Source organism: Pezoporus flaviventris, unplaced genomic scaffold (assembly GCF_033815535.1).
Source record: "Pezoporus flaviventris isolate CSIRO_AGI_PZ_B2104156 unplaced genomic scaffold, CSIRO_AGI_Pfla_v1 ptg000025l, whole genome shotgun sequence".
NCBI classification, from domain to species: Eukaryota; Metazoa; Chordata; class Aves; order Psittaciformes; family Psittacidae; genus Pezoporus; species Pezoporus flaviventris.
Genome location: NW_026892573.1, coordinates 16,586,597 through 16,612,961, shown reverse-complemented (window position 1 = coordinate 16,612,961; position 26,365 = coordinate 16,586,597). Strand labels below are relative to the sequence as shown.

The window sequence follows — 26,365 nt, the reverse complement described above, 5'->3', positions numbered from 1 at the left end:
GCTTTTCAGCCACTCTGCCGCAAGCTTGTAGCGTTTTGTGTGGCTGTTGTGACCCACGTGCAGGTCCCAGCACTGAGCCTTGTTGAACCTCATAAAGATGGACTTGGCCCATCAATCCAGCCTGTCCTGATCCCTCTGCAGAACCTTACCCTCCAGCAGATCAACACGCTCACCCAACTTCATGTTGTCTGCAAACTTGCTGAGGGTGCAATTGATCCCCTTGTGCAGGTCATTGATAAAGATACTCCTCAGAGGAATTCAAGAAATAAACACCGTGCATTGTTTTTCTGAAGAAAATAATTTTTATTTGTCAAGAAGACAAATCAATGGAAAAGGTTAAATTGCAGGTCTTTAGCTAAGTTGCAAAATTACAAATGTTAATATAATAAAAGGAATTAGCCGATGTATAAAATACTCAATTCCTGAATAAACATATGTAGCAGTCTGTTTTTCTAATAGTCTGTCTTTCTAACACAGGAGATGTAGTGCCAGACGTAACGCATTTTTATTAGCCGAGTATTATCCAGCTGAACAAGGAAACAAATTTGGAAGTGAATCTGTTATTTTTTCCTCTTGAGTAATACCTCTTCTCATTAATATCTTTTTTTTACTTATGGAATTCTGTTATTCTGTATATTCGAATGAAGAGGACCTGAATATAGCTTGAAAGTGTGCATCTGAAATATTAACACTATTTTATGGCAGAGGTTTTTTGTCAAAACTAAGCAAATGTCAATGCTATGATGAATTTGCATCTTTCATAGCCATTTCCTTACAAAACTGTTGAGTTCAAAGTTACCATCTACGTTTCTAGATCATGGAATATTATCTGGCCACTTTCTAGCCCTATCTGCAAAAGGTGTTTTAGTCTTCAGCCCTAAGCCAGGAGTGCTGTTGCTAAGAGCTCTGATTTGACCAATGTCTTTGATAGAAAAGGCTCCACTGTCACGTAAGAAGTCAAATAAACTTCGCTCTCTGAGCCCAAGAAATAAAGAGTCCTTGAAACAGAAAATGAGATGAGGCATCAGTAATGTTATTATACCAAGCACGTACTTAGGTCCAAAATAGATAAAGTCAAACAGAGAGTTTCATCAGATTCATTACCAATCCTGCTTTGCTGATTGCTCTTTAACAATCTCTACCCACAGCCCTATTATCTCAATGAAACAGTACACTCTTGTTTGCAAAGCAAGTTCTCTAAATAGTAATTGCTGCAAGAAGTACTGCAGTGAAAGCTGGATCTATAAAGCCATTAACTGAACTAGCTTTGGGGCACAAGAAGTGATGCCTTGCACTGAACTTGCCAAGGTCTTTCCCTGGGCTGGCCTAGGAGTAGGATGTAAAAATCCTATAAGTAAGAAAAGATGTCACGTGAATGGAAATACTGCATCTTCTCTACTCTGAAGTTAATATCAGTTCAGATCAGCAGCTACAGCATTTGTGGACTTTTAGTATTGGAAAATCTGAATATTCAGGGTGCAGCTGTTACAATCAAACATGCTCTTAACTCCTCAGAAAGGAGCTACTTGTTTTGAATTCTGTGTGTGTGTGTGTGTTAAAGCTAATATTTGAATCAAATTAGAAAATTTATTGTTGTAACCAAGCTATTTGATCTCTCTTCAGAATAGGAAAATAGACATCTTCATGTGTAGCTATTGGCTGATGCATGACCAGAAGTTTAATTTCTATTTTCTAGAGGAGTCTGAAGACTTCAATTGAGTCTAATGCTGGAAAGATGCAGAAACAGTGATGATACGGTACAATCTGATACGATACAATCCAATATAATACAAAGAATGATTTACCCAATATAGTGACCGCTCCATGTGTATCAGTTTCTGTGTTGGTAGGGAAATAAAGTTACAGCTATTGATTGAATGCAAGTGACTAGAAATACTCATTGTAAACTGAATGAATCTTCCTCATCCTCAGTTCTAGGGGATGCCTACAGCAGAAGACCTGTATTTTATTATATTGGCTTGGGAGATAGATATTATATTGGCTCTGTAAGCCACAGACAGCATGAGGCTCAGCTAGCTACCTGAGAGCAAGTCACTGGGAGTGCAAGAGTGCTAGATCTACATCTGCTTGTTTGCACTCCTAGAGTCCCACAGCAATGTGCAACGCGCATCACTTTCTACATGACTTTGTTGGTCATGAGCCAGAGCAGGCCCCACAATAACGACAGGTGAGAGGGAAAGTTTTTGCACCCTATTTTAACAAGATATGCCCTTAACACTAGCCAAACCAGTGCTGTTGAACTTGCTTTATCCAGCCATTTCTCCATTTTCCTCAACACAGATATTCATAGCCAGAAGAACATGGCCATACCACCAGAGCCGTCAGTATGGCTTTTGGAAGTTTTTGGTCCTGATGAAAGACTCGGACCTTCTATAGTCCTCTGAAGTAAATTTCAGAGCCTTTCCATAGTTTGTGGACATACTGCACTTGTCTACTGGCTTTGTAAAGAACGGGACTGCTTCCCCTTATTTCAGAGGAAAAATATTTTACATCTGTTGTGTTTAGAGTCTAAGAGAATAATAACCCATCCAAGGTGGTACTCCCTTCCAAATGGTCAGTAGCACAGTGAGTCTTACCTAGGCTGCTAGTAGTGGTGGCTACTCACTGCAGATGGTTTGGAGTATCCCTATGTAGGCAATTCACTGAATAACTGTCAAATATCCTTTAGACCATGATTTCTGGATCAAAGAGCCTTTTGAGCTTTTATGAGGCTTGAACACTCAGAGCTTGAAATTTTGTAGAAGGCCATGTCTCTGTTTCCACAAGCACTTAACTCCTTGGTAGCATTTTCAAATGATGAAAAATGCTTCTACTGTGGTTGAAGACATCCTGTTACTCCAATTAGAATATGCCTAGCAGTTCTGAAATGAAAACTGGTTACACCTTTGTGAACACTAATGCTAAATTTCGTCTTTGGTGCATAAGGGTTTGGCAGCTGCCAGCAGTTTTCACGCCAGTCAGCTCTGTGCAGCAATAGCAAAATCTGCTTAGTGTCTACAGAGATAGCGTTTCATCCTCCTCTTCTCCACAGCTCAGTCCCTGCCTCACCAAGGGCTTTCAATAATTAGAAAACATGAGTCTCATGGCTATATGCACAACAATGTCTTACAGCTCAGTGCCAGCACACTCAAACAGTGACAGTCACCAGCACCAGGGTAACAAAAATCCAGACTTGCCGTACATCTGCTATGTTTAATGAAGCAGTCTCTATCCCCCAGTCAGTACCTCATTGTATAACTGCATCAAAATCCTTGTCTAACTGATATTTGGACTCTTTCCTCAAGTCAAGAGAAATATTTTTCTTCAATGATTTGAATAGGAACAGAGTCAAATCCTTGAAATTGAAAGCATCAAGGTTTTTCATAACTTTGGAAGTCACAATACTCAATAAATAATAATTGGCTTTTCCTAAATGGTAATGTAAGAAGCAGAGTGGCTGTTGAGAGAACATTATATGTAACTATTATACTCTTGATTTGTATGGAACTTATCATTGGATCTCAGTGCATTAGGGTGGTTGTTTATCCTATAACCCTCTTTCCTATTTTCTATGTAACTTCAATTTGCCAATTATAAGAGGGATAATAGAATTTCTGCATCTCATAGTACTGTATAACTCAGTTCTACAATCTTGGGATGCTCAAATATCATAGTACTAAGGAAATAATAATTGTTTATAATCACAAAAGTAATAGAAGTGTGGATCATTATATGAAATCCATTTTTTTGCAGATTCTCATGCACTTTACAGAGTTTGTCTGTTAATCATGACGGATAGTCATATATGCAGGTAGCCCAAGTCTGAATTTCCTTAGTTTTGCACTTCCCTAGTGATCAATGAGAATGGATAAGGAAACTCTTATTCAGATATGTGAGAATGTGAGTTTTGTGTCAATGCTTAAATGAAATATGTGATGAAGAAAATAGGACATACTCAGAACATACTTATACAAAGTAATCCTGAATGATGTGACTGTATTTACTGAAAAATAAGAATTTACAGCTAAGTGCTGCATTTTGTCACATATTATTCTTGATGTCAAAGACATTACATTCCTTTATCTATATAGCATTTTTAGAATAATCATTGCAGAAAAATATGAATACATTTGAAAGAGTGTGCTTATTCAATTGCATAATCTTCTTTTTCAACATCAGTTATAGGGGTTTTGTCTCCACTAAAAATTTCTTCCTCTCAAAGCCAAAGGCAGGATAGAGGCTGCTACCCCGGAGCCTGTTAATTTTCTCCAGTCTGCTTCAGAGCAAGAATTAATTGTTTCTTCTTCCTCTGCCTTTATACATTTAAGATTTGACAATGTTATTTTTTATACTTACTCTACAATATACTGTCTATTTAGCTTTTTATATTCCAGAAAAATATGCAAACTGTGTATAAACCTGATGACTATTATAATGTACTTTCACCTGACCGGAAAAGGCATAAGGTCAGATCAAATAATGACACCCTAAACTGAATTAAGTAAATTAGAGCCATTTGTTAGTGGTATTTCTTTAGAATACCCTGATATTTCATGTCATATTTTTCAAAAGTGTTTGTCTTAAAAACTATGTTTATTTCTGGTGTTGATCTCTGTTTTGTGTTACAAGTTAGAAAAAAACTGTCCATAGTCTTCTCTAGAAAAACATAGTTCTAAATCACACAATGCTGGCTAGGAATAGTGAGTATGAAAGCCATAGGGGGCTCATCATAGGTATTATTTCAGTTTTGTCTCATGAGATGTATCAGTGTATACAACATACTCTTTAAAAGCTTTGTGATGTCTAGAATTTGGAAATTGTTTCCACTGAGAAAAGCCAGTATATTATATATTTCAAAGCAGTAAAAATATTTGACCCTGAATAACAGATTCCATAAATAGCTATTCTAAAAGCCTCTTTCCTGAAATAAATCCTTGCTGAGGAAGAGTCACATTGTACTCTCCAGTGGAGCAAACTGCTGACATGAATATTTCTTACGTTACAGAATTTAAGCAAAGCTTGTTTTTCTCTTTTGTCTCTCTTCAAATCTGTTAAAAAAAAAAAAACAGCTACAGTGCTGCAGTTATTCATTGAAGGCTGGTTAGACATATTATTTAGCATTACATATATATAAAATATATAATGACATTGATCAGAACATGTATTTGAAAACAGTCTCAGTTATAACTTTTATTGGTGTTAGGCTTAATTCACTAGATGAACAGGTTATTGATGTATCATCAGCAGCCTTCTCTACTTATGTGAAGAGAAACCTTAAAAAATATTTACAGTGGAAATACTTTGGGGGTTTACTGTTTTTGTTAAGCCCTCCCACCTCTTTTTTGTAGTTTGAGGCAGTTGACTTGAAAGATTTTCACATATGACAGAGCTGTAAGGCTGCAAAGATTTGGCCAAGTGTTCTCTCATTTTTTCTGGCAGGGGGAGGGGTGAATCCTGTGCAAATTCGCTAAATACCTGTGAAATAGTTGGCAGCTGAAGCTTACAAGTCCTCAGATGTACTTAATGAAGTAATTCCTGACTCATTTTTCACATTATCAATTCTATTATAATAATGGTGAAAGAAAGTAGAAGAAGGAAAAAAGATATGGGCTGGAAAGCATAACCGGTTAAAATCATGAGGGAACAACTAAGAATGAGGAAGGTACAAAAACTGACCAGTAAGTGACAGAAAAGAAGATGATAGCATGAAAGACAGAGCCTTGACCTAGAACTGCAAGGGGGGGGGGGGGGGGGGGGGGGGGGGAGGGGGGCGCAAGTAGGGAAACCAAGGAAAGAAAAATGAATTAAAAAGCAAGAAGTAATAACTTAAAATGGAAGCAAGTAAAAATTCCTCATTGCCTCCTCAATAGGCTTAGAAGTATTATATTCCTTGTAAAACTTGTAAAGTACATTACTGATAAACTTGAAATGTTAACATAAGGTGTGTCTTATGTGAGTCCTGTAAAAGTTTATTGCTCATGACATTTTTAGAAAGCAAATACAAAGACTATTTCAGTCAATACAAACACACTTCTTTTGAAGTTAATGACTGTAATATTATATTTTTTCCTAAAAAAAAAAAATCCCAATTTTAATAACTTTTTCTTGAAAGCTACAATTTCTTAAAGAAAAACACTCTTCAAAGAAATGAGGGACTCTCAGAATTTTAAATGCATTAGTATGGTTATCTAAATCAATATACTGGAGGCAAGCAGCTCTGGAAATTATCAGTTTGTGTAAATAACAAAAGATAAATACAGCATCAATAATAAAATGCTAATGATTCTTGCATCTTCTCCTCAGACTGGAATGGGACACCTGCGTGTTACAAAAGAGGGTCTTCGTCTGGAAGGGGAATCTGAATTCTTATTCCCTCTTTATGCCAAAGAAATCCACTCTCGAGTGGTAAGTGATAATCTTACCACTAAGCAGATAATCTTTCAATAATGCTAAATTAATGCACTGATGAACAGTTGAATTTAGGCAAAGTCTAGGCAGCTGTCATGGAAATATAAATGCATTTGTGTACGTGCATGTATGTGTATGTATACGTCTATGCACACATGTTTTTGCATACTTTACAAGCATGGTCAGTTCAATGTTCTGATGCTATGGAAGAATTAATGTTTTTCTCTTAGGCATGTGATAAGAAGTAGCTCTAAAAGGAATTAAGTCATATGTAAGTAATGCTAACATTTTAAGAGTGTGGAGGAAGTTTTTCATTATTTTTACCGATATATTTTTTTAGTGTAGGCTTCCCTGTGATGCTGCTTGTTTTGTTTATTCACCCATTACAGAATAGTTTCAATATCTCTAAAATCAGTGGATCCTATCAGAAAAATTACAGTTCTTCTAATAAGTTCAGGTTTTGTCACTTTTAGGACAATGATATTAAATGTATTATATCTTTATATATTTACATATATAAAATCTACCAGACTAAATGGAAATATTCAGGATTTAATCATGTTTACATAGCTAGAAAACTGTTGTTATTAAGGTAAAGAAAGAATAACATTTCATCAAAGAAAATATTAATGAAACAGATTAGCTTTAAAATTGCACTGAGAATGTGTAGAAAAGATTTTTATTGGAGTACTGGGTTTAGAGGAAGGGAGAATATGAATTGGTTTTTAATTAGACAGATGAACTCTGAAACTTATTCTAGTGAATTTTTTGCAGAACAGTATCTGTTTCTGGCCAAATAAATGAATCTTTTTCAGAACTATTGTCCGTAATCTAAATTCTTACAAAATGAGCCATGTTTTATAAACCAATCAAACAATGGCACCTTTCAAGTCTATTCAATGAGAATAAAAGCCGGATATGGCTCTTTCATTACTTCAAACTTGCAATCATCCTCACCAAGAACAACTAGCCAGCTATGAGACTTTTCTGAATCTAGGGAAAAATGTAGTGTTTGTATTAATAAAGCAAGAGAAAATGTAAATAAATTTATCAGAAGGAGGTTGTTAAAATGCTTGATTACTGAAATTTAAGCAATGGCAGTATATTTTCCATCTGTTAAGCCTTTCTTTTTCTGCAACAAGTATTTCCAGTAGCAGCTCTTAGAAGGTGAAATTGCATTACTAAACCTCTATTTCAGTTTTGATTTTATGTGTATTCTTTTCTGTCTCATAGGCAGTGGGTACTCTATTTTTGTGCTTAAATGAATTTCCCTTGAGTTTATTTATCCATTAAGGCATGTAACTCTTTAAGACCAGCGTAGGTGACACTTAAGAACTCCCTCTTCCCTCCAGAAACGTTATGCAATGTTAAGCTCTTTTATCTCATTTGTATTCATTCCAGGCCTTAATACATTTAGTACTATATAGTAAGAAAGAGGTATGGCAGCAGCTTTCAGAAGTTTAGCTGTCTAGTTAGTAGTTAGTAGCATACATTAATTAGAGCCTTCAGGATGCTGCATGTCTTTGCCCCTTATGAACCGATAATTCTTTGGAGGTATTCTGTTTATCTGTTGGCTTGCTCTTTAAAATATTTGAACTCTATAGAGGCTTAGTCACCTGTAGCTTGATCTCCTGAGTGCCATCTGTATATTTATTCTCATAAATTTGCTTATTTGTTATGATTTCTTTTTCTAAGTTTGCCTGTTAGAGAATTAGGCCACTCGGCTATCATAGCAGCTTTCTTGCCTTAATAGTTTTCTCCTTGCAGTCTGCTAACTGAAATCTACTTGCTCTGCATCATCTCTGGAACCTGTCACAAGTTTATGCCTTCATTATGAGTCCAGCACAGAGTTGTGGGCAGCATCATTGCATCTTCACAGAATCATAAAATAGTTTGGGTTGGAAGGGACCTTCAGATGTCATCTAGACCAGCCCCTGCCCCCCCACAATGAGCAGGGACATCTTCAACTAGACCAGGTAGCCCAAAACCACATCTAGCCTGACTTTGAGTGTGTTCAGGGATGGCCCATCCACCACCTCTCAGGGCATCCTGTGCCAGTGTTTCACCACCTTCATTGCAAAAAATTTCTTCTTCCCATCCACCCTGAATCTCCCTTCTTTTAGTTTAAAACCATCATCCCTCAACCTATGACAACAGGCCCTGCTAAAAAGTCTCTCCTCATCTTTCTTATTGGCCCCTTTCACGTTAGCGTAAGAACTGACACATAACCACCAGAATGGTTATATGAGGTGCTTTATTGAGGCGCTGGGAACCAGGGGTACGCACCCAAATCTGGTTCCGATTCCCGTCACATCACGTTCGCAATTTATACACTAAAAATTTCGTAACTAATACATATTCAACACAGATTACATCATTGACTAATCCATATGCATCAAAGATTGCTACATCAATCTATTACAACATGAGCCTCTTCTGCGCTTGCGCCACCCCCTCTGGTGGTCGCCCTGATGAAGTAAGGAGTCTTCCTCAGATGAAGTAAGAAGTCTTCCTCAGGTTGTCCTTTTCACCTTTCCTCTACTTGGCCAGGTCCCAGTCGTCTTCTGGACGTTAGCATTCTCTTATCTTCACCAGGATGCTTCTGGTATGCTGTTTTTGGCTATCTTAAACTTAGGTTCTGCTTGGGTAGAGTTTTACAATACATACACCTATACTCCCCTCACCATATGCAGTTATGTTAGCTCTTGCTACCAAGACTACCATTGTATCATGTAGTTACAGAGTAACTATGATACAAAACGGCAAAGTTACAACGTCTTCTAATATACAAAGCCTCACTATTGATTTATAAATTTCTAAAATATAATCATTTTACTATTTTATATGATTATTTTATTGTAAAAACTTCACCCTCTCTAACATTTCCCCCCTTTGAAAATACTTCATTTAACTTAAGCAAGTATTTTCATTCTCTTAGGTAGCTGTCTCCTGATAGGTAGGTGAAGGTGTGGGGTACTTTGGATGTTCCCTAGTTACTGCTCCTATGATTCAATGAGTCCAGGCGCTGTTGCGAGTTATTTCCCTTTGGATACAAAAATACATAAGATATGTTATCAAAACCACAAGTAATATTATAATTGCGGTTTGTATGAGGGAACAAATCCATCCAGTAAGGTGAAGGCCCAGACTGCTAAATATTGTCCCTAGCCAATCTTGTTCAGCATTTTCTTTTTCTATTTCTCGTTCAATGTTGGTTAGTTGGGAAATGTCGTGTTCTATATCTGCAGTCACATTAGGAATGTGAATACAGCAATGATCCACTCTGTCCTTTTAATATCCACAGCCACCATGTTCCTTAAGTAACATGTCTAATGCCATTCTGTTCTGCAAAGTCATTTTAGTTGTTGCCTGTAATTGCAAATTTAAATCTTTGAATCTTTTCTTTGTTATTCTGGCTAATCTTTTTGTTTGGCCAATCAGGCTGTCAATCATCTCTCTATTTCGATATGCTGCTACTTGGGCAAATAGGGATTCAAAAGCCCATCCTATTTTAACTCCTGTGGAGGGCTCCTGCCAAGTGTCTTCATCATCACTGTTGTTATCACCTATATCTCTTTTTGTTCGAATCTGCAGGGCTTCCAATCTGCCTTTGAATGGTGACTTCTTCCAAACTGGACAAAGAGTTGGTAATCCCAAGGTGATTTCTTTAGCTGGACCATCCACAGATAAGTGGGTAGTCCAAGTTCCATCACTTGCTGCCCCAACAAAATGTCCTATACTACGCACCATAGAATATTTACAGTCTACATTGTCAATTGGGACCTGTATCACTTTTCCTTCAATTCTCAGTCCTCGACATGCACATACTGCCATTAAAGCAATTTTAACTGGAGGTATTGTGATTTCTTCGGGGTCAGAGTCGCAATCTAAAATTTTGGTACAATTCCACCAAGGAACATTTTTGATAACATCTCGACTAACTCTGTTTATGGACAGCAAATTATTGATGTTTATGTTTTCTGTCACATTTTGCTTTCCTGTCCATCTAAGGCACCAAAATGTGTTTCCAATATATTGAAATTTCTGCAAAATGCTCATTGACCAAGCCGTGTCCCAGTTTTGTTTTAAACCATTTGCTTTTTCACATTCCCATACTTTTTCTTGTTTATCTTCTTCCCTTTATTATAGACACACTTTCCCCACTTGTTTCTTATAGAGGTAAACTGAGCATTTTGGTACATTTCACATACTGATTTTAATATCAAAATTGCAGGATCCCCAAAGACACCTTCTTCCTGATATTCTATCACTGTTATATTTCTCGTTACCTCTTCTTCCTGACAAATGATTGTTCCATTAATTTCTGAAAGTGAAAACGGTATTACTCCCCATTCAATCGGTTCTCCAGCTACTTTGGGTATCGGCAAACATGCTGTTATTCTACTTGTGTTTTTCAGTTTTGCGAAATCCTTAATCAGACCTATCATTAGGTTTTCTTCAGGATTTCAGCGATATGATTGGATTATCTGTGTGGGATTCACTGATCTTTTAGTTCTTTTTCCCATAACTTCGATTTCGCTGTGGCTAACTGCAGATTCAGTCCTATAGAACCGTTTACCTCACTATTGATTTATAAATTTCTCAAATATAATCATTTTATTATTTTATATGATTATTTTATTGTAAAAACTTCACCCTCTCTAACATTCACATATGGAAAAGCTGCAATAAGGTCTCCCTGGAGCCTTCTCTTCTCCAGGCTGAACGATCCCAACTCTCAACATTTTCTCATAGGAGAGGTACTCCATCCCTGTGATCATTTTTGTGGCCCTTCTCTGGACCCTCTCCAGCAGGTCTGTGTCTTTCTTGTACTGAGGACAGACATAGACTTATGCAGTACTGGGAGTCTCACAGGAGCAGATTAGAGGGGCAGAATCACCTCTCTTGTCCTGCTGGTCACGTTCCTTTGGATGCAGCTCAAGATACGATTGGCCTTTGGCCTGCTAGTAGGCATTGCCAGCTCAAGTCCAATCTTTCATCCACTATATTAGCTAATACATATTCATGAATGATAAAAGATGAGCATTTATAAATATGTTACTAGATTTTAATTAGCAGCATACATGTGGAAACTGCAGAGGTCTCATTTAATACTGAAAATTACTAATTTATTTTTTTAAATTGACCAGCAACAGTCAGATAAAGATGCCCAGATTTGTGAGTCATTTAGCATGTATACTTAGTTGTGATATATTTACCTGATCTTTGTCGACTTTCCTTTTCCACCTCATACTAACTTGTTACCATTAATGTTCATTCTAACACACTGCTTACTTTTCCTTAAGACTTTTCATAATTTTTGTCAATTCTGTGCCTTCACATTTTCCTGATATAATTTACAAAATGAGATTAATTTATTTTGCTCACTTAATGACTCCTTTTGAGAGAGCTTAGCTTCCTACTTGTAAGATATTGGGCTGTTGTTTAAGAAAAGAAAGTGTAAGTTGGACTCCAAACTGTGTGTATTGCTTCTATCACTTATTAGACATGTGTTTGTAGTAAAATTCTTCACATGAAATGTGTTCAAAATTCTCAAGTTACCTCGCACTCTAAGCATTAAGTTATGATGGAAACATGACTTGGGAGTGCTTTTCAGGGGTTAGCCTTTCAAGGTGTTGCAGAAACTCTCTTGAGTCTAGAAGAACTACTAGAAGCTATATATGTACAATATATATACTATATATATAAAATATATACAATATTTCAGTAGTTAGAAAATCACTTATTTATTTAGGAACTAATATCACCAATGTCATAAGCCAACAGCTTACTAATACTGTATTCATATCATGTTCCTGATATTTTGGCAACTGAAAAAGGTTCCTGTCCTTAGACAGAAAGTATACTTTCGTATGAAAACACCTGTACACCAAGCCATGAGTTAACACAAGGGTATGTTTTGGTTTTGGTGAAGAAATTCCATGTTGGTTGCAGCCTAAGAATGACATGAAATTTTGAATTGTCTACCATAGCTAGACTCACTTGTGATAAGGTGTGCTAGGAATGAATGAAGATACCAGTTACAGCAGGAAGCATGCCCTGGCTTCTGTAAGTAGCATGGATACCCTTAAGGATCTAGTTGCTTTGCATATGTCCCAGCTGTGGTGCAGGAAAGTTAAAAGTCGAATATGAGCACCATTGCTTTGTGACCTTCAGATGTGATTTAGTATTCTGGAACACTAGATACAGCACAGAGTGGTTTAGGCTCAAATCATGGTGCAGAGATGTGGACAAGCAGGTGATGCTGTGCAGTCTGTTAATACATTTCTGTCATCCTTCTGAGTGGAGGACAGGGAGACTATTTAATTTAGATTGACACTCTTATCTGTACTGTCATCTATTAAAGTCAGCTTTGAGCTAGTCAACCTGCCACTTTCTCCATCAGACTGTCTGTGTTTCCTTGCTGGGAGAATCAGTGCCAGGTGTCAAAATCAAGACAAAGCATATAGGCTGCATGGACCATTGAGGAAGCAGTATGCACACGCATATTTCTCACCAATTAATATAATAGTGCAAATTTGCAGAGTGGGGTATTCACAATTCACTTAAACAGACTCTCAATTGTGTATTGGAATGTAGCTGATCTAGCGCTTAAGCATTTTTTTTTAAAAGATAAAATGCTAGCAACCATGTTCATTGGTCCAGAAACACAGATTTTGTTCACCTGACATATTCTCTAGGTTTTTCTTCTTATTTTAAACCTGATATAGTTGAAGCTTATTGAAAAATACCAGCCCAGATTATTTGATGACACTGTGGATGGTTTTTTTCTCCTCCGTACTCCAGGACTCATCACTGCTTCTCCAGTCTACTCACAACGTGACTGTTAATGCTCGCAATTCAAATGGGGAAGTCACAGGCAGATTAAATGTCGGTAAGTCTTAAGTGATTTTTCCTTGTTTGCTGTTTAGGAAACCCCCGGGGGGACTAGGCCGCGACGAGTAGGAGGGCAAACTGGACTTCAAAATGTTCATTTAACTCTTCACTTTGACCCTTCCAATAACTATATTTATTGCTTCTTCTTAAAACTGAGATACAGTTTAACCTAGATTTCATAGGAATTCTTTCAATTTTTCCAAAGATGCAAAGAAAAAAATTCTTAGCTTTTCGTAAGGAAAAGCCAAATACTTAGTGCTGACCAGTCAAGAAGTTGCCTAGCTGTGCAGAGGGGCTGTATATATGAGTAAACCAGTAGGAAGGAGCAGAGCGTACACTGGAAGACCTGCATCTCAAATCTTTTAAATGTGTTCAGAGTACAAAGGCAGTTCAAATACAACACTGAAGTAGGAAAGTTTTGACAGCACTCTGGCTTGCTTTGCAATACTTAGGTAAGAGGGTAAAAAAATGATTTGAGCTTGGGAAAATCAAAACTGCATCAAAAGAAAGTGCTAATGTGCATTTGCATATTATTTTAAATGTTTGATGTTTAAGTAATCTCTCTTTGACTGGCAATTCTATTTACTGAATTCATTAATAATTGGACTTATTTGCTGTCTGGTGTAGTTGGTACCTTTGTAAATACTAACATGAAATACTACTAATATGAAATCATACTAATTTTAGACTGATGGAAAAATGTTGAAAAAAACAATAAAAACTTAATACTGTAAAGAACTCTGTTAATATCTAAAGATATGGCCAAACAATGGCGGCTGGGGTAGGTGGCAGTATGTTGAAGTAAACGACCATCTATATATAGCTTGATATTTTTAGCCATTGTCCTTAGGCAGTCATAGAATGCATGCATGTAAGATGATGTTTCCTTATAAGAAGTGTGAAAAATAGGGGTGTGGCTGATTAAATCTGTATGCACAAGCCTTTTCTAAAGAATTAATGCCTTCCACAGTTGTCAGCATGCTGGTATTATGTCTTAATACTCTATTCATCTTACAAATAGGAACAATCGCCATTGTGAAGGAACTGTATAGATCAATTTTGGATTGTTCCAAAGATGACAATATAATATAGTATTACTCATAAGATCATAACAGAAATACCTTTTAACTCAAAGAAGATTGTGATTCAAATTATCTGTTAAAATATTTTAATAAGTTACTAAGAGTGATTTAAATACCCAGTCTTCCATAGAAGCAATTCACGAGAGAGATGTGAAATAAATCTTTACTTGAGGAGTTCTATGTCATTCCTCACATGAAGATAACAGACACGTATTAGGAAAGAATGAAAAATGTTTTCCTCATGAATCACAGATGTACGCAAATGACATTAAATGCAAGCAACTTCCACCATGAGCACTCTAGTTTTAAAGTTTCTACATGCTCCTTGGTTTACCTGCGTGACGTACCCCTTGAACGAGTTATCTGGACTTTGTAGCTCTTAAAAAAACATGCTGCAGATCTGGTATTTTGGACTGTGTTCCATAATTACACTGCTTTCAGAAGCCTCACTCAATGCAAATGCATTTAACTAACTGCTTGTCAGGAAAAGACTAAATTGAAAAAAAAAAAACAGTTCTGTGCTTTACTCATTTTTGACTTCAGTATCCTTCTAGTTGACAGAGATACCCATTTTGTTTGAGCTACTCTTTTAAATCATTTAAAACTCATATATGACCAGAGAAACTAATATTAAAACCAAGTAAATAATTTCTATTTAAAAATTAATAATTTAAAAAAAAAAAAGGAAATGGGACTTTTAGTTGAGGGTTTACAGAGATGTGATTGCTTTGGGACTTTGGAAACATTTCTGAGAGAAATGGGACTTAAAAAGGATGTTGACCAACAGATGGCAAGGAGGGAACTGAAGGAAAGCACAGATGTGGAAAGGTGTGGAAGAGCCAGATGGAGTTAAGAAAACCATAGGAAGAGATGCTTATAAGCAAGGCAAGGATGTCTACAGAACAGATGGTAACTATTTTCATTAGAATAGCTCCTGTGTTTAAAATCATGAATAAGATTCAGATGTTATTATCACAGCTTGTTCATCAACCTTCAGAACTGAGTATCTAGAACTTTCCTCAGTAATCCAAGAAAGCAGTGGAATAAAGCTGCCAACCATCATCTCAAAGATTCCTGTACTTACCACTTCAAAGTCTTATTCAGTCCTAGAACAAAAAAGGAATATAGCACTGTGGGCCGTAATAGAATCATAGAATGGTTAGGGTTGGAAAGGACCTTAAGATAGTCTAGTTCCAACTCCCCTGCCATGGGCAGGGATGCCAGACACTAGATCATGTGGCCCAAGGTTCTCTCTGACCTGGCAATAATAAAACAACCTAGTCTAAAAGATTATCAAACTTTGTCAACGGTGAATGATAATGAATACGAACTATATATATAAGAAACATACAGAATACATACATAGTCAATTATCAAATACTTAAGAGCAACATTGGTATCAAACATTAAATGATGGTTCACCTAAGCAAACATATGCTTACCTGTATAGCCTACCAGCGGGTGAATGTAATGCAGTCAGATTTTGCAGTGGTGTTCCAGGGTTGAATATTAAGAAAGTAGCTAAAAAGCAGCATGCTTCCAACTATCTTTACTGAAAAGTAGGGTCAGCTTTTGAAAAGATCTGTTCTTCAGACTCATGTCTAGAGATTTTGTGTCCATCACATTAATCTGAGCAGCTGTTAAAATGAGAGCATTTGTGCTAACCCACCCCTTTTTTTCGAAGAGAACATTCTAATGAAACTAAGTGCCAGTATCTGATATATTGCTTCATTAGCATTAATTTCCATCTATAAACTACTACTTTCCAACATCAAATAATTTCTGGCTTTCTTATCATATATTTCTTATGATACTTCATTTTCAAGTGATGGTATTTTTTCATCAGAGACATAATAGAAAGAAAACAGTGTTAAGGAAGCATGATGTATGCAGGAAGAGTTTGATGATGTTTTCACAGGGAAAACCCTGAAGCCAGTTTCATAAACTTGACTTAATTAATGACATTGTAAAATCATTTAGCTTTTTTCTTTTCTATTTTTCCCAGAAGTATTTCATTAAAAACTCCATTTTTGTCCAAATAAGTTCTTTCTTATCATTAAGATGAAAGGCAGGACATATTTCTTGAAGATCTTTGTACTGCAGGAAGATGATTATTTGCACAACTTTTATTGCTCTCCAGCTGGGTTATAAGAAGGAAAGATACAATATAGGAGCAATTAATAGAAATACAAATTGGAAACTTCATTGAAGTATTTTTGGAGGTGATTAAGTCTTTCTGTGATCATGAACTTACAATATTTGTTCCAAGGAGATTAAAGTAAGTATTTTTACTTTCAGAAGTATAAAAATTTTAGCTATCAGTGAATCTGATTATATCAACACACACATGCCAGTTTTATTTAAGAGTAAAATTTAGTTGTTGACTCAGATCAGGCAAAATTTAGAGAATGACAGGTGGCTTCTAAAATATCCTACAGACTTTTTATCTGATACTCTTTTCTAATTCCCTCTTTTACTCTGTGGAAAACATGTTTCTGTTCTACATTAAATGCATATGCTATTAGTCTTTGTAAGACCATTGTGTATTTAAATTAGTATAATGTTGAAAATAATTAAATAGCAGAAAAAAGTAGCAATGAATATACACTTAAATTAAAGCTAGATAAGAATATATCCATGAAAACTTACTTACAAAAAAGAACCAGTCATTACAGTTGCAGTTTAATATTTAGACTCCATTGAAAAGCATCTTTGCAAAAAAAAAAAACAACAAACCAGTCATTAAAGTCTATGTACCCTTTATAACAAGGTGCTTACCATAGCAAGATTTACAGACCCTGTCCCCAAATATGATAATCTGTATGAGGAAATACATGATAATGTTCAGGGTCAGCAATGCAGACTTAAGCCACACTTTAAGCATCCTCTAGATAACTAACATAACTAAATAAAATCAGGTAGTTATGTGTATTGCCAACTTGTGATATTTGTATATGCCAGCATCACAGTTAAGGGGAAATTTATCTTGGCCAAGGGGATTTGAATTCTATGCTGTCACTTCTCTGATTGTGTCTAGAAGAAAAGTAGTGTACATATAAGTCTGTAGAGCTTAGCTCTGAAAAAAGGGTAATGTTTGGTAAATAATTTTTTATTTGGAAAAAGAAGCAGATAGTGCTTACCCCTCTCTCATCAGAGAGCAATTACTCATCTGAGTAGCTCCAGTCTTTATTTCAATGGGAGGAAGGAATTCAAAATAAGTAGAAAAAAAGGAATTTTTCAATATTTTATAACCTTCTCAATTTTTACAGTCTTCAGTAAATTTGCAATCCCAAACATATTTTGGCTTGTATGGTGTGGTAGTCATTAACATAAGTCACTGAATGATAGTTTGAAGATAATAGCTATTGCTGAGGGTGAGTATAGTTCCTGTGTTTTCATCCTTTAAAGTAATAAGAAGATTGAATTATTGTCATTGGTAGATGCTAGTTGAATTTGTAAAGGTCATCTTAAAATAGCTGAAATTCATTGTGACTATAATCTGTTGTAGAATTTGAGTCATTAAGTACATCTAAAAGACTATTCATTTTAAGTGTAACAATGCTTCCTTCTTAAAATGAAGGACTCTCAGTGGCAGTTAGTGGCCAAAAAACGAGCTAGATCCCTGTATTTTGCAGCAGATCTGCCGAAGACACACAAACGCACACCCACCCTGGAGTACTACTTGAACATATCTGCAGTGTACCCTTGTGGCAGTGAGGTCTAATAGCATACTGGGCTGTATCATTCCACCCTTACATTTGGAATGCTGTGTTAAGCCCCTTCCAGTATGACAGAGCTATGAGCAAACTAAGCAGTGTCACATAGGATGCCATTAAGATGATCAGGGAGTGGAAGTAGCGTTTGTTTAACCTGCAGAAAAGAAGGCTAAAGGGGGCTTCTAACTTCTGCCTGCTACTAGGAGGGCAAGAGGCAAAATGACAGACTTTTCTCAAGAGGTGCACAGCAAAAGGGCAAGAAGCAGCAGTCATAGGCTGCATTAAAGCAAAATGCAACTGGATAGAAGGGGAGGAAATATTGCTGTTAGAAAGGTTAACCATGGGAACAGGTTGCCCAGGGAGGCTACTGAATCCCCTTCCTCAGAGGTATTAAAATTCCACTTCAACAAGACCATGAGCACCTTCATCTGAGTTCCAACCAGGCTGACCCTACTATGAGCAGGCAGTAGAACTAGGCGACTTCCAGAGGTGATCTCTGGTTAGCATTCTTCTGTGATTCTGTCTTGCCCTGTCTTCAGCTGACACTCTGGAAGGACCCAGGTTGCTTACAGACCCCGTGTCAGACTTTCTAGTCCAATGCAGAAGTCTTAGATATTCTAGGGCATCTAAAATAAGCTGAAAGCCAAGCAGAGAACACCAAAGTATGGCACTGGACAGCTATGTTGGCAACTGAGTCATGCCCCATCTGTTTAATTGGTCCTCTTACGTTGTCCTCTGCTCAGATCAATAAGCAAGAATAGAATACTCCTGAAACACAGTGCTGGAGTTGACCTTATGAAAATAACACCCATGGATTTCTTTATAGTAATAATAATTGGAGGAAAAAGAATTACCCATTATGCAGAAGATAGAGTGGTTAAAGTATTCACTCAGGAATGAGTGACTCAGATCAGCTGTTGTCTCTTTATAGAAGGTTTCAAATTATCATGCCTCATTCTCCTTTGGTACTTGCCTTTCCATTTTACATATGTGAGGACTGTATTTTTCACTTTTTCCTGATGAAGTTATTCATCATGCAACACATTCTGGACTCATTAGGCCTGAGAGAGAATGTGACACCATAGCCTTTTTGTCACGTCACTGTGTGAGAAACATGATCTCCTATTCCTGCTATGGTTTCATCAATAATCCATTTTACAATGAAATGTTTCACAGGTTTGGGGTTTTTTTATTTATATTGAGTATTTTATGAAGACAGTGCCTAGATGGATAAAGACATTTAGTTAGTAAATCATACTGAGAGGGGAAAGTACTGGTTGCCAGCGTTTGCATAATCAGTGTCTGCAGTGATCCTTCAGAACTGATTTTTTTGAGATCTCTAGACTTGTGTTTAATCATAGAGAACAACAAAGTATAAGAAGTGCTGACAGTAAGGCATCCTTACTTTGATCTCAGAGGGCATAATTGTATCCATTGCATAAAAGGAGAACTGAGAGAAAAAGAGGAAACAGGAACAGCAAGTGTTCTATTAAAGTATTAGAGATGTTTTTCAAGGTGATGAGAGATGTATGATTTGGACATAAAATGTATATACACAATGTGCTGCATGTTCTCTGTAATAACACATTAATTCTAACAAAAGACCAGCAAGTACTTCCACACCATTCCATATGAAAATCTGACTAATTCTATGTTTCTGAAAGCAATGGCTTTACATCTTTAGGTACTATATTACTCATGGAACTAGAACTGAATCTGTAGGAGTATTACATTTTTAATACACTTTTATTGAGATCTTATTTTAAGTAAGATGCTTTAATAAAAATTAACTAAAAAATAAAATTGCATAGCAATACCCCAAAGCACTCAGGTTTTTGGCTTATATTCAACACTTCAATGATTCTAGGTGGTAGGAGAAAAGTGAAGCATACAGAGTAGGTGATAGCCATAGGTTATCAGAAATCATGGATAGCAGAACAGAGTAAGAAAAGAAAAAATCTTTTAGCAGGGCCTGTTGTGATAGATGAGATCTGATGGTTTCAAACCAAAAGAGGGGAGACTCAGGTTGGACATGAGGAAAAAATTCTTTACAAAGAGGGTGGTGAAACGCTAGCACAGGTTGCACAGAGAGGTGGTGGATGCACCATCCCTGGAGACATTCAAGACCAGAGTGGATGTGGTTTTGGGGAACCTCATCTGGTTGAGGCTGTCCCTGCTCACTGCAGGGGTGTTGAACTAGATGACCTCTGAAGGTCCCTTCGAACCCAAACTGTTGTATGATTCTATGATGATCTTACAACTATTTTCTTTCTTTATGTCACATCTCTCTGAATTAATCTACATTCCATAACAATAGAATTAATAAATAACTGCCAATTTTCTGGCAGTATGCAGATACATATATTAGATCAATCAATTCCTGCTGTTTGAGAAAGGTTTTTCCTGTTCTTACTATGAGAAATGTGAAAAACCCTTTTTTAACAAGATATCCTGTGAAATGGATTCAGCAAATCAAGAAGATAAATGTTCTCCTAGAAGGGATCTGGTGCAAGTCAGGTCACACTCTGGTTCTTTCAAATCCTTTTTTTTTTTTTTTCCCAATGTGTTATTAAGTTATTAAAACTTCTGTGTCTACCAAGGTATTGAGAAGGAAAGAGCAGAAGTGCTACTATTGAGACCTGGCAGTTCATTTTCAAAGATGACTGCCTTTGTACCAAGGAAATCAGTAGATAACATTTCCTCTAAATGTACAGTATCTTCGTCACATGAAAGTATTTTTCTGTAATTGTGTGTAAATAATTAACAATTATATATAAATTAACAGTATGTATTTGTGAGTCTTCTAGATACATTGCTGCATGTTGTTCACAAGTTTGCACAATAATTCAGATACACTTAAAGCACTTTCTAATTATTATTTGAAACATTACTCACACTATAAAACCTCACAGCTTAGAACTGAATCTGTGGAAGGCAACCATGGATAGAGATCTAACCTTGCCTCACTTACCCAGAACTGCTTCTTTTGCTGTAAAAAAAATACGACTGTTCAGCACCTTTTCACTTTTTGCAATACACTTCTCAGAAATAAAGTCATGCTTTGGAGGAGCTTTAGAGAATAGCTGAATTGAGATGAGTAAAGCTGTGTTAGGGTGCACATGTCCAGCAGCGTATAATTTACGTGAAAGTTCAGCTTCCTGTCCTAACCATCTTTAAATAGAATCTGTATCAGGTTTTATGCGTTAAAATTGTTGCCTTAGTTTAGGATATTATGGTTTATATAACCCCTTCTGTACTTGGTGGGCAGTTAAAAGCAATCCTTTGTGTCTGCCAAGCGAATCACTAAGCAAATTCTATAGAACTTTATGGTATGCATCTCTCGCATCAGCTACCACACAGATTTTAGAATACATTTCTTAGCGTATCAATCATCCACCAGCTAATGTCATTTTAACTGGAAGGAAAAAAAAATAATCCTAATGATGTTTCTTTTGAGAATTACTGCCTGGAATATACTTAACATTTACGGGAGCAGGCTTGGTACGGCAGGTTCCTGCTGGAAAGGAAGAAGCTCAGCACCTCTCACTCCCACGAATAGTCTCTGAAATGCATTTATTAAAAATTCATTAAAAACATTTATTAAAAAAGGTGCCTTAGCTGCTTTGACCATTCTCTGTAGTTCTAATTCTGACCACAGATTTAGATGATGACTATCAAATCAACACTCAAATTTACGTGGTGTGAATTTTTAATTGATCAGGTTGTGGAAAGGGTAATACTAAGGGTTTGATTTATATCCGCTTACCACGTCAATACTGTAGAACAGGATGTTTTGCTGAATCTAGGATTCGGTAATACATAAAGGCTGTCTTGCAGATGATTATTTTACTTTTTGGAGTACGAGGTCAAACTGCAAATATTCTTGTAGCTTTTTTAAACTTTTCTAAGAACATGATCAGTAACAGTTGTTAGATGTGTGGCACCAAACTGACATTTGCTATGAAGAGCTGAGGGTCCTGCTCTTACATGGGATGCTTGTAATTTTAAAGCATTTAAGCCTCCCTGATCATAAAGGATGATGCTGCAAGGACTTTGATAATTAGATTTTATTTAAAAAAAAAAAGAGATGATAGACTCACACTGATCAGAGAATCTCAGCAGTTACAACAACAAGATCAGGAATGTTTGTCTTGATCAGTTCATCAGGGATTTCCTAAATTCCCTGGAAACCCAGTTTGAAAGCATGACTCCAGGCACAGTTTTGTGACTTTGTAAATAGACTTACCCAATTTCAGTACTTACAGGGCCACTATCCTTAGAATATTCAGGTTCTTCATGATCCTCAACATACTTAAATGTGTCATTAAATTATTAAGACCACAGTTCAAATTATTAGCAATTTATATAGAAAGCTGAAGAAAACTGATGTAATTAATCCATTATTCTACTGTGCTTTGCAGGTCCTAAAATGGTAGAATTCCACGGTCAGCAATTTCAGATCAACTCAAAGGACGGCAAACCACTTTTTACAGTGGATGAAAATGAGGTTGTAATTGGTACAGATAAACTTCGAGTCACAGGTTTGTAACAGTTTGAGAAACGCCCAAATAATAGCCACAAGAAAAACACAATGAAAAATGCCATTTTTAAATACATCATTTTGTGGATGCAGGTTCTGGTTTTACCTCATTAGGGAATAGAAATCTGAAGATATTCTAACCTCTGTCAGCAAGTAATCAGTAAGAACTTTTAAAAGCAAAATTATAATATATCACAGTAAAATAATAATTGTGTATATATGTATATTTTATTTTAGTGATTGGTGCTTTTTTTTTTTTCTGAATTATTAAATGTTTCCAATCACACTGTTAAATGAGGCTGAAAAAATTCTAGATAATACAAATTGAGTCGTACTGGGTTTTATTTGTGAAAACATTTTTAGATTCTCTCTGATATTTTTATATGATTTTATCTTTCAAAGTGAAAGCCACTGTATTTCTGCTTTGTGTGTAGACATGTGACAGAATGGTATTTGTAATATATTTTAAATGCCATTTTTCAAAGACAAGTTTGTCTTAGGCTATTTCTTCAAAGCACCAAAATACTCAGTTACAAAATAAGATGTCAGTTATCACATGAAAAGCTATTTCCTTTCATATGACCTGATAAAGTCAACATTCATTTTCCAGGTATAAAGTTGCATTAATGCAGATATATCAAGGTGTGATTTCTCCTTAAGCAGAAGAATCCATCAAAGGGAATAACAAGAAATATTCTGTAGCTTGTTTTGAATTACATTTTTAATATTTTTAGCCTGGGTGCAACTATCATGATTAATTTTTGCTAATTATTGGTCCCCTGAAATCTTGAGGTCTTAATTTGAATTGATATATTCATATTATTTCACTGTGCAAAACTACAAATGTAGTAACTATACAATTAGTGTTTCAAAGCCAAAGTTAAGTTATAATAAATGTGTTAATAAATTCTGTTTACGCCTGAGGGTCTTATCTTAAGTTTTTTACTATTTAACCTAATTGAAATTACAAGTGTGTTTAACCAAGAAACCATATCAAATAATTATTGTTTGCCCAAGGGATGCTAAACTTTAATAGAAAAGCATGTTTAACAAAGATATGAAAAAACAGCATAATTGTTAACTGATTTGGAAAAGTCTATCTCTGCTCAAAGTAAGTAAAAATAATTCATACACAAGTTTAAATTGTTATGCTAAAACGTGTATTCTGACTTGTCCAATATTAGTCTTTACACTGCAAGGATAATTGTTTACTTTAGCAGATACTGCAGAAAGATGCATTGCCTGTTTCTTTTTTACTCTGTAGTACAAGTTAAAAGCAAACCCATTAAAATCAGTGAGGCTATTTCAGTGTAAAATTAATAGGAGTGAGAGGAGATTCATACCTAGTTTGCTTCAAATTAATTTATTAAAATTGTGATTTAAATGATACTGTTAGCATGAAGGACAAATTAGTAATACTTTGCATACTGAGATAATTTTTTAAACATTTTAGATAAAGAACAAGATTAATGTGAAATTTTGCAAAGCTCATATCATAAGAAATAGAATACCTCAGGCTTAAAATACGCAAACATCTTGCAATATTTTATATACAATATAGGGAACTATTTGATTTTAGTTTTAGTTTGATTTTGTTTATGTGAATTATGAAAAGCTCAGTAACAATTTGTAAGAAAACCTGAAAGGCTTCAACTAAAATATAATGTAGCAGAGAGCAAATGCCTGTGATTTAGGATCTTTCAGGAAAAATTAAAAGTCTAAGAATAACTTGATGAAATATAACAAGGGAAAGCATAGAGTCCTGCATGTGGGCAGGAACAACCCCAGGTTCCAGTATAGGTTGGGAAACGACCTGTTAGAGAGCAGTGTAGGGGAGAGGGACCTGGGGGTCCTAGTGGACGACAGGATGACCATGAGCCGACACTGTGCCCTTGTGGCTAAGAAGGCCAATGGCATCCTGGGGTGTCTTAGAAGGGGGGTGGTTAGTAGGTCGAGAGAGGTCCTCCTTCCCCTCTACTCTGCCCTGGTGAGACCCCATCTGGAATATTGTGTCCAGTTCTGGGCCCCTCAGTTCAAGAAGGACAGGGACCTGCTGGAGAGAGTCCAGCGCAGGGCAACGAAGATGATTAAGGGAGTGGAGCATCTCCCTTATGAGGAAAGACTGAGGGAGCTGGGTCTCTATAGTTTGGAGAAGAGGAGACTGAGGGGTGACCTTATTAGTGTATATAAATATATAAAGGGGGAGTGTCACGAGGATGGAGCAGGGGGATTGAACTAGATGATCTTTCGAGGTCCCTTCCAATCTCTAGCATACTGTGATACTGTGATACTGTAATAAGGTAGTACAATCCAACACCTCAGGAATTGTCATTTTCCAACAATTTGGTATGTTTGACCTCGTGCTATTTTGCTTAGATGTTTTCTGGCCCATATGATAGACTGAAACAGCAGCAGACCCTCTCTGTGCTCTCCTAAGAAGGGCAAACACCTGGGGAAAGCCATGAGCAGCAAGGTGTCTCAGGTACCTGACAGGGTCACGGGTCTTGATGCTTGAGTTTAGACAACTGAATTGAACCTGCAGTCAACACAGTCAATGCAGTCTACAGCGTGAAGGAGGCACCTAGACCTGGCATGGGGAGAGCTACTCTGCTGGTCAAATACAGTTGTCTACTTTAGGATGAGCTCAACGGCTCACTCATCTCCCTTGAATATAGTGGCTGAGTTCATATGCTAAAACTTGATCATCCATCAGTATTTGAAACACCTTTTGATAATGGTTTATCTACAAAAGACACTTCATTTGATCATGGCAGCTGGAGGCCAAGCATGATGAACAAGGGTATTTTAGATTACAGTACGTATATATGATTAGGTAATTCTGCCTCTATGTCATCTGTGACACCTACATCATAGACATCATAAACACTTAAATTTTTAAGTGTATGAAAGTGAATCTCAGCTCAACCCTACATGACAACTAATGCTACCCGGAGATGTACTCCAATTACAACCTTTTCAATATTCAGTAATGACCTGCATCTTTTGCAGGCATTTATTACTCTGCGACAGAAGTATTGAACATCAACATTTTGTTCTTGTAGGGTTTTATACATTCAGTTGGCATTGGTGACAGTAAAACCTACCTTGTAACAGTGTATTAGCTAGCAAATAAATTACTGGTTTATAACTAATAATATTGTCATGGCAGTAGGAACAAAGTCACAGGACTAGCTGGAACCAGAATCTTCCTCCACAAATGGCTAGAGTCCATGGCCATAGGAGTCCAATTCTTCACTCCCTTGCCTGCCCTTGAAACTTACCTCCTGGAAGGCTGTCCATAGAAGGGAGAAAATAGGCTCAAGCAGATAAAATTCTATGCAATAAAATCCATTCAGCAGATATAAAATGGTCTCAAGTACTGCACAAAAAAATTTTTAACAGGTACAAATTATAATTTATGTATCATGACTGTTGTATTGGCTAATATTTTGGTGGTGAGAAGGTAAGAAATTAATAGAATGTATTTGCTTAGCCTCCACTTTTCTTGAAGAAGAGGTGTCAGGGCAGAGAGGATTGGTATCTTTTTGGAGAAGTATATTGTATTGCCCTTTCTCCAGTTTACTACTTGTCCTGCTTGTTTGTCTTTCATAATGTCTTAAAGATTTGCTGAGTCAGTGATTTTCCAGTGATCTGTTCTATGGAAGGGTTTACAGTTTGAGTAGTTAATGCTGAAGTGCAGCGTGAAGGTGTATGTTTGATTT

General features: G+C 36.4%; 1 protein-coding gene across 5 annotated transcripts in view; it reads left to right on the top strand.

The window, feature by feature from the left end:
• Window positions 1-26,365, top strand: part of SGCG (sarcoglycan gamma) — an 85,802-nt gene that overhangs the window by 31,441 nt on the left and 27,996 nt on the right. For all 5 annotated transcript variants that reach the window (XM_061457684.1, XM_061457687.1, XM_061457683.1 and 2 more), the window contains 3 exons: window positions 6,304-6,405; window positions 13,216-13,303; window positions 22,525-22,644. In XM_061457684.1, the coding sequence (XP_061313668.1) occupies window positions 6,304-6,405; window positions 13,216-13,303; window positions 22,525-22,644 (310 nt within the window). The remainder of the gene's footprint in view (window positions 1-6,303; window positions 6,406-13,215; window positions 13,304-22,524; window positions 22,645-26,365) is intronic.